Source organism: Schistocerca americana, chromosome 5 (assembly GCF_021461395.2).
Source record: "Schistocerca americana isolate TAMUIC-IGC-003095 chromosome 5, iqSchAmer2.1, whole genome shotgun sequence".
NCBI classification, from domain to species: Eukaryota; Metazoa; Arthropoda; class Insecta; order Orthoptera; family Acrididae; genus Schistocerca; species Schistocerca americana.
This window is the reverse complement of record NC_060123.1, coordinates 366,270,374-366,279,775: the sequence shown is the minus strand read 5'-3', so window position 1 is coordinate 366,279,775 and position 9,402 is coordinate 366,270,374. Positions and strand designations below refer to the sequence as shown.

The 9,402-nt window shown below is 38.7% G+C and overlaps 1 protein-coding gene across 1 annotated transcript in view; it reads left to right on the top strand.

Annotated features, from left to right (window-relative positions):
* The first annotated feature begins 1,726 nt into the window (after positions 1-1,726).
* LOC124615517 (U3 small nucleolar ribonucleoprotein protein MPP10) overlaps positions 1,727-9,402 on the top strand; it is an 84,535-nt gene continuing 76,859 nt past the window's right edge. Inside the window, exons 1-2 of the mRNA XM_047143478.1 lie at positions 1,727-1,887; positions 1,987-2,468. Coding sequence (XP_046999434.1) covers positions 1,811-1,887; positions 1,987-2,468 — 559 coding nt within the window. The 5' untranslated portion in view covers positions 1,727-1,810. The remainder of the gene's footprint in view (positions 1,888-1,986; positions 2,469-9,402) is intronic.

The window sequence follows — 9,402 nt, the reverse complement described above, 5'->3', positions numbered from 1 at the left end:
TCATGCATTAACGAGGAGCCTTAACGTTGGGCTTTGTGTTTGTCTCATTTAAATTTATTTCTTGTCTCGTATCAAAGACTGAAGCACTGTTAAAAACTGGGGCACTTATGCAGTTTAGCAGGTACGGAAAAAATTTTTCATTCCAATGTATCTGGCTTGGAGAGCTTTGTGGGTGAATATGTAAAGTTTGTTGGTGATTGTACTTTGTATTTTCATAAATAAAGTGATCTGTAGCGTAGCCCACTTGAGGTTAGGTTGGGAGTTTTTTTTTTTGGAATGCGGCAGCGGCCGCCTATGATTTGAAAATACTGATTAGTTAGTGTATTACGCAATGTTGCGTCATCGGCAGCGCCGCGCTTATCGGGCAGAAGATATCGCCGACGGTCAAGGGAAAATGAAAATGGATGTTATATTCGAAATCAGCGCATCAGAATTCACTATATCGACAAAATATTGAAAAATAAAAAAATTTTAAAACAATTTTTTTGATGTAAATAATTGACTGGGGCGAAAATAAATATCGTATTCGTAATCAGCGTATCAAATTTGACTATAATCGATCAAATTTTGAAAAAAATTGATAAATTTTTTCCGTACCTGCTAAACTGCATAAGTGCCAAAACTGGTGCTTCTACCATATCAATCAGTTTAAATACACCGTGTCGTGTACAGGCGTTAATAAAATCATGGCATTTAAATTACTGATCAAACAGAGAGCCAAATTCGTAAGTGCATGTTGCAATTACAGTGTCAGCATATATGCAGATCGGTAATGCATCACTTCAGATAAAGAAAAAATAACGATTTTTTCCGTTTATACGTAAGTAATACTTTAATAGTTCAGTTGTAATTTCTGTTGTCAGTAAAGATACCCCTAAGGCAAACGATGTCAACTTTTTTTCAAGAGACGTCTTCACTGTTGTCCACACTTGATTTTCCGAATTATACCAGCTTCGGCAAGTAAGGTAATTTGTTGACCTCCATTGAATCTTAAATAGTGTTTTAAAACGGGCAAATAAGTAAAGCACTCATAAAATAGTAAACAATTTATAGATCAGCTTGTCAAACTTTCAAAACACACTCGAATTTAGGAATTTCATAGCAGAACTGTCACCGTTTTTTCTCGCTAGATTAGAAACACTTCATTATGTTGATGTGTAGGTATCTAGAACATCCAATATAAAATACTTATGAGGGCGCAGAACGAAAAACATTTTCATCCGTGTTTTGATACTTTGTTTTTTGCCAAATTCAGATATGGCGGACAGTCGGACACTCAAGGATCTCTTGCCGGCACGCGCTACAGCCATCTATCGGTAGGTCCGGTAGTTGAGCATCCCTCATTTCGCTAGCTTTAGACGCCTGTAAACAATAACAATCACAGATCTTTCTACCCGCCAAAAATTTCGTCTTTAAAGATAATACTCGCAACACCTTTAACTGGATGTGGTAACCATGGAGGTAATTCTTATCTCCATGGTGGTACGGACTACGGTAACTTATGTGCACTACGTCACTTCCCGTGTTTCGCTGTCGCTAGAGTCTAGTATAGCGACAATTTGAAAATGGTTGCACTTGGTTGTGATAGCCTTACTTGAACCAATTAATTGTAGACATTTCTTTTCAGCAGAAAATTTCTGCAGTTCCACTGTTGCTAACGGTTGCGAAATTTGTAAAGTATAAATTATTAAATGAAAATGTAACCAAATTCGCAGAGATTATATTATGCACGGGTTGGGTCTGTGGTATCAAAGTGTTATGTCTGTTTCTTAGATTCCGTAGCGCTGTTTGTATACAATGTGCGCAGAAGATGGCAAGTGCTCACGTGTTGGATGAGGTTAGGGATAAGTTTGAAAATTTTATTAAGAAACCAGAAAATTACTTGAAGTAAGTGACAAATTGAAGAGTTCAACAATTTTTTGTGTTTTTTGTTGTTGTTCATTTCCATCAAATGCAGAAAAATTAATTTATTTATATCTTTGACAGGGTTCAGAATGAGCTAGCTGATAGTATAAAGTTGCTAGTAAAGACTTTATATGATTACACGAAATCAGCAGAAGATGGATCATGTGGAGACGCTTTACCAGAGCTTATTATACAAGACTTTGACGAAGAACAAATTTGGCAACAGCTGGAACTTCAGAATGAAGCAGTTTTTGGCAACTTGATTGATAAAATTGCTTTTTTTACTGCGTGCAAGAAGCGATTACAATTCCCGACGACTAGGAGCATTGAGGACGATTCGTTCACGACAAACGATAACCCAGAAAACCATCAAAGCGGACGTCATGAATCGGATAGTAGTGAAAATGGCAGTGACGACGAGGTTTTCTCCGATCACGGAGACGTACGTGTTAGGAAACCGAATAGGGAAGAAGAGGATTGCTCCTCTGAACCCTTAGAAGAGAGAGATGCAGAAGAAAGCGAATCACCAAGACGCGGCAGAAATGTGACAAAGTTGCAGAGAGGTATGTGGCCTATGTCCTGGAATTGTGTTTCTGTTATTTGTAGTTATAGTGTAATACTTATGACCGATGTTTAGTTGGATCTAAAGTTGTCACTCATTGAATGTGTTTTACATTGACCAACGTCCCTCCCTTGCAGCACTATATAGTATTTTATCAAGTTTTATTATCGCTGATGACTTCGATTTTCATTTCATGTATCAGAATGTTTTTGCGAGCAAAATATTTGACTAGCCACGTTTATTATCTGCTTAATATTTACAGAAATTTGTTTACGCAGCAAATAGTTTTTAGAAACCCCACATTTCGATATTGTCAGTTTTTCGGTACTGGTAGAAAATTAAGTATTTGATCATACATTGATTGCATTTTTCAATATGGCTGTAAACATTATTTTTCATTATTTTTTGAGGAATATGTATTTGATGGTTTTTGGATCTAATTTTGTGTTTGCTGTAATGTTTACGTAATGACGTCATAGTCGCGATATGGGAGTTGTTCTGAATGGTCGTTTCCGCCATATTGGTGACATCATTGGTCAAAGCAGACGAGTGGAATCGGACGTTTCCGTTAACGTATAAGTCAACAGCAACTATCGATGCCACACTAAGTCTCAAAACTTTCACTATCACACTTAACCCTTTTTTTTTAAAAAATAAAAACAACACCTAGAGAATCATAATTGGAATCGAACACTTCCCTTGACCTGTTATCCTTAGAACTTTAGTAAGCCTCATTTCTTCACGACACACTGCACACTTCACGACTTAAACCAACAGGTCGAATAGCTGAAGAAATTTTATTAGAGACAACGCACTGCCCCTCGTCATCGCTGACAGCCGAAAACTGTTGACCTTGTCAGTCATATCCATACTTATCAAAGAGATAAGCAAAGCGATTTACCAAAATTCACATACGACAAATAGAGAAAAAAAAAAAAACTACTCTAACGTTGACACAACAGAACCAAAATCGTTAACTCACTGAAAAATATTCAGCTGAAAGCACAGTCATCGCTGATGCCACACACGTGCAGTGCTACCATGCGCATGAACCCCATATGCCACATAACATGCTAACCACAAACACACCACCAGAGAGAACCACCGACTGCAACAATACGCCACCTATAAATGTGCCACACGCGCAAACTAAACCAAAAACATCACCTAACACACAGCATATAAACACACTGTGAGAGAGCACCACCGATCACATCAAAACGACACCTACAAACATGCCACTCTCACAAACTAAACCCCATACTGTACTGACGTCACACACCACAACGCCCTTACGTCACGTGTCAAAGCCAACGGGTGGAATCGGACGCTTCGGTTGACTCGCTTAGCATGCTTAGGCTGAATCATTGCCTTGTTTCTCAAGTTCTGACAGGACAGAGTTTGTTGAAAGTGAGTTTAAAGCTTTCCCAGAATCCATGAAACCAGTATAATGTTGTAATTCATATTCTTTTTTTTCCCTATAATTTTGTACACATCTTATAAGTGGTCCATTCGCAACTGTATCCATTTCCAACTTATTTTTTTTTTTGTCATACACCATGTGGCCCTAAATATCTGGGTACCTATTGTGTGATGCCTGTTGTATGTTGATAACATATGAGTAATATGCAAGACCACCTTTTACTGGTATTTTAGCATGTTATCTTCAGGGACTGGCCTTCAACTTAGTTCCATTACACTGAAGATGGAATTAGTGTTTGTTTTTCCTTGTGCAAACTTGCTGCTCCTGTAATTTTGGACAAAATGTTACAATTATGGTAAAAACTGCGTAAGATGATCCCTCACAGTTACATTGGGCTATGTGTGACATCTTCATGTGCCCACCTCAACCAGTCATGTAATGCAATTCTGTAAACATCCCTATGGCAATGCTTCAGTGTGGTCACAGCTCTATAGGAGGCTACTGTCTTGCATGTAGCTATATGTACTTCACTGCTGAAAGCTGACAATAGCACTACTAGTTGTCGGGGATCTTGTTATGCCGTCCCAGCTATATTTATAAATAACAACAGCTGCATGTGCAGTTACTGGAACTAAGCTAATGTGTGTATTTCACTACATATTTTTTTATAAAATTGTTCACAAATTAGTTAATTAAAGTTTAACTGTTTCCATCTATATTGCTTTCAATTAATTAACAATGCTTTAAAATTTGAAAGATCATGATGCATAAATGACAAGAGAACAATAGTCAATATTCAAATGACAGTGTAAAAGCTGTTATGTTCAAACTGATCATCCATAAAGGAAATGAGCAAGTCTAAAAGTGCCTACAGCTCAAAATTCGGAAATGTTCTGACATTTGCGCATTTGGTGTAAAATGTATGCTTGAATTTGTCAAAAAAGCAGATTTAGATGTGGCTACATTTTTGAAACAGCAACTTGCAGTTCTGCTTCCAGCTGTAGTTGAGACCTATGTTTTGTCGTGATTAATGCCATTGTGGAAAATGTTGACTCGCACGTAAGTTCATAGGAAGGGTAACAACTCACCCACTGCCCTTCTTGCTAATTTGGATAATCGTTTTGAAATGTCCTTTCACTTGAGAGTTTTATTAGCTCCTCTTGTTCTGCTTTTGACAATGGTCTGTTGTTATCGTATTGAACAGATTATGGGTCCAGTCATACTCAGGTGAAAGTCCTGGAAATCTATCATCGAATTGTTGACGAAGGTTTTTGATTTGTACTACACCACCTGTACTGATTTTTCCTACATCCAGCTTATTTTCCTTTACAAGATCATTCATACAAGAAAAACTATTGCTGTTGCTCTCCTCCATCTGAGTATTCTAAAGTCCAAATTTTCTCATGGCTGCATGCACTTTTATCATTTAGAAAGACATTAGGCTGCTATTTTGTCTTTGAAGAGATACATTAAGAACATTCAGTTTCTCAAACCTATCGGTCAACTAGCACAATTTTAGAAGCCATTTTGCACCTAAAAACAGAGCTGTACTGTAGGACTCCTGTTCAGTAGAAAAAGGTGTTGGGGTTTCAGCTCCACAACCCAATGAAAAACTTTACCTTGAGACAACCAGTGTACTCAGTGTGCAATACAAGTGGATCATGAGTAGAACCCATCTCCTTGCAAAGAATGGAAATAGCCTAATGTTTAAAGTTCATGCTTTCACAAAATTTGCAACACTGACTGTATCATTCAGCATTTTATTGACTTCTGGTTTTACTACTTTAGAAGGCAATGCTTTTCTGTGTCTCATGCAATGTGTAAATTGTGCCATGAACCCCATTTCAGTTTCAGTAAATGCTGCCACTCAACTGGTGTGTATACCAACACAATTTGTCCATGAAAGGCTGTTATAAACTAAAAAGGAATTCACAAGCAACAAAATATCCCCACCTGTAGTCCTCCCTTCCAGGGCTTTACAAAATGAAAGTTCTTGTGCATTTCATCTTTATAACAGTAGTGTACAAAAACAAGAAGCTGAGAGAAACTCTTGACATCAGTACAATTGTCAAGTTGCAGGGTGAATTTTTGGTTGTCATTAAAATGTGGTGGCAACTGTTTTTTCGTGTCAGTAGCTTTTGGATTAATATGAGTCATCTGAGAGTGGTATCAACTTCAGACTCTTCACCAGATTTCTCCATGTATGATTTTTCACATTTTGAGGGCTGTGGGGAGAAGTAGTTTCTCGCCAATAATATGTAGTGATTTGGATTTTGCAGTTAAGTAGGATACCTCTAGGGATGCTCATTTTCTTTTAAGGGAATCTGACATTTTCTTTCAGTTGTTGGTCATGATGAATAAACAATTTGATGGATTTTCTTACGTAGTCTGAATGATTTGTCTGCAGATATCTCTTCAGTTTTGCATGCTTTAAGTTATTGCTGGCAAAAATCTCCAAACAAAGAAACACTGTGGCTGTTACTCATGATTCAAAATAATGTGGTAAATCCTAATATTGGGTAATCAACCTGATATGTATACACTTTCGTTTTGCATTTGGAATTAATGTTATTGATAAGTACAGGGAAAGATATGAAAGAAGAATGTTCTTCAGTTAAATATGAATCTTCTTCCTTATTAGGACTACATGCTTCTGAAAGAGAAGAGATAGATGGTGAATCACTTCCCTGGAATCTGTTGCTACTACTGTGAATCAACCATTTATCCATGGGAATGACAGGAATTGCATCACTGTATTTTAAATCCAATTAACTACTTCCACTGAACATGCTTTAGAATTCAGCCTCTCTCTAGCTCATTACCTTTGCAGTAACTCCAGAAGCCTGACTGAAATTGAGTGTTCAGTCAAAGTTGCTTTGATTAATAATCTATTCATGTAGTCATGGCAGTATTATGAAAAGGATAGATTGCTACTCACCATATAGAGGTGACACCATGCCACAGACAGGCACGACAAAAAGACTGCTATAGACTTCAGCTTACTGCTTGCTCAATATACAGATTGAATAACATCGGGGACTGGCTACAACCCTGTCTCGCTCCCTTCCCAACCGCTGCTTCCCTTTCATGCCCCTCGACTCTTATAACTGCCATCTGGTTCCTGTACAAATTGTAAATAGCCATTTGCTCCCTGTATTTTACCCCTGCCACCTTCAGAATTTCAAAGATAGTATTCCAGTCAACTTTGTCAAAAGCTTTCTCTAAGTCTACAAATGCTAGAAATGTAGGTTTGCCTTTCCTTAATCTATTTTCTAAGATAAGTCGTAGGGTCAGTATTGCCTCACACGTTCCAACATTTCTGCGGAATCCAAACTGATCTTTGCCGAGGTCGGATTCTACCAGTTTTTCCATTCGTCTGTAAAGAATTCGCGTTATTATTTTGCAGCTGTGACTTATTAAACTGATAGTTCGGTAATTTTCACATCTGTCAACACCTGCTTTCTTTGGGATTGGGATTATTATATTCTTCTTGAAGTCTGAGGGTATTTCACCTGTCTCATACATCTTGCTCACTAGATGGTAGAGTTTTGTCAGGACTGGCTCTCCCAATGCCATCAGTAGTTCTAATGGAATGTTGTCCAATCCCGGGGCCTTGTTTCGACTCAGGTCTTTCAGTGCTCTGTCAAACTCTTCATGCAGTATCGTATGTGCCATTTCTTCTTCATCTACATCCTCTTCCACTTCCAAAATATTGTCCTCAAGAACATCGCCCTTGTATAGACCCTCTATATACTCCTTCCACCTTTCTGCTTTCCCTTCTTTGCTTAGAACTGGGTTTCCACCTGAGCTCTTGATATTCATACAGGTGGCTCTCTTTTCTCCAAGGGTCTCTTTAATTTTCCTGTAGGTAGTATCTGTCTTACATACTAGTGAGATAAGCCTCTATATCCTTACATTTGTCCTCTAGCCATCCCTGCTTAGCCATTTTGCACTTCCTGTCGATCTCATTTTTGAGACGTTTGTATTCCTTTTTGCCTGCTTCATTTACTGCATTTTTATAGTTTCTTCTTTCATCAATTAAATTCAATATTTCTTCTGTTACCCAAGGATTTCTACTAGCCCTCGTCTTTATACCTACTTGATCCTCTGCTGCCTTCACTACTTCATCCCTCAGAGCTACCCATTCTTCTTCTACTGTATTTCTTTCCCCCATTCCTGTCAATTGTTCCGTTATGCTCTCCCTGAAACTCTGTACAACCTCTGGTTTAGTCAATTTATCCAGGTCCCATCTCCTTAAATTCCCACCTTTTTGCAGTTTCTTCAGTTTTAATCTACAGTTCATAACCAATAGATTGTGGTCAGAGTCCACATCTGCCCCTGGAAATGTCTTACAATTTAAAACCTGGTTCCTAAATCTCTGTCTTACCATTATATAATCTATCTGATACCTTCTAGTGTCTCCAGGATTCTTCCACGTATACAACCTTCTTTTATGATTCTTGAACCAAGTGTTAGCTATAATTAAGTTATGCTCTGTGCAAAATTCTACCAGACGGCTTCCTGTTTCATTTCTCTCCCCCAATCCTTATTCACCCACTATGTTTCCTTCTCTCCCTTTTCCTACTCTCGAATTCCAGTCACCCATGACTATTAAATTTTCGTCTCCCTTGACTACCTGAATAATTTCTTTTATCTCATCATACATTTCATCAATTTCTTTATCATCTGCAGAGCTAGTTGGCATATAAACTTGTACTACTGTAGTAGGCATGGGCTTCGTGTCTATGTTGGCCACAATAATGCGTTCACTATGCTGTTGGTAGTAGCTTACCCACACTCCAATCTGACATTCCACGCTCCGATCTGTAGAAAGCCAGTTTTCTTTCTCCTGATAACGACTTCCTCTTGAGTAGTCCCCGCCCGGAGATCCGAATGGGGGACTATTTTACCTCCGGAGTATTTTACCCAAGAGGACGCCATCATCATTTAACCATACAGTGAAGCTGCATGCTCTCGGGAAAAATTACAGCTGTAGTTTCCCCTTGCTTTCAGCCGTTCGCAGTACCAGCACAGCAAGGCCGTTTTGGTTAGTGTTGCAAGGCCAGATCAGACAATCATCAAGACTGTTGCCCCTGCAACTACTGAAAAAGCTGCTGCCCCTCTTCAGGAACCACACGTTTGTCTGGCCTCTCAACAGATACCCCCTCCGTTGTGGTTGCACCTATGGTACGGCCATCTGTATCGCTGAGGCACGCAAGCCTCCCCACCAACGGCAAGGTCCATGGTTCATGGGGGTAGGGCATTCCCACATAGGTCTCATTAATTTGTCAGTTTTTCTATTGTTAGTGATGTCACCCATCATTTATTCGTGGAAGCTCATATCTCCGCCATGTTTTGACGTCTTTGGGCTTATCGCACTAATCATGATGTACTTGTCCTACAATCGTGTTGCATCAAACTAGCTAATTAAATTAATACGTAGCCTGCATTCACCCATTCTGACAGATAACAAAATTATCTAGTTCTTGCACTGTACCTGCATGTTCGAGTA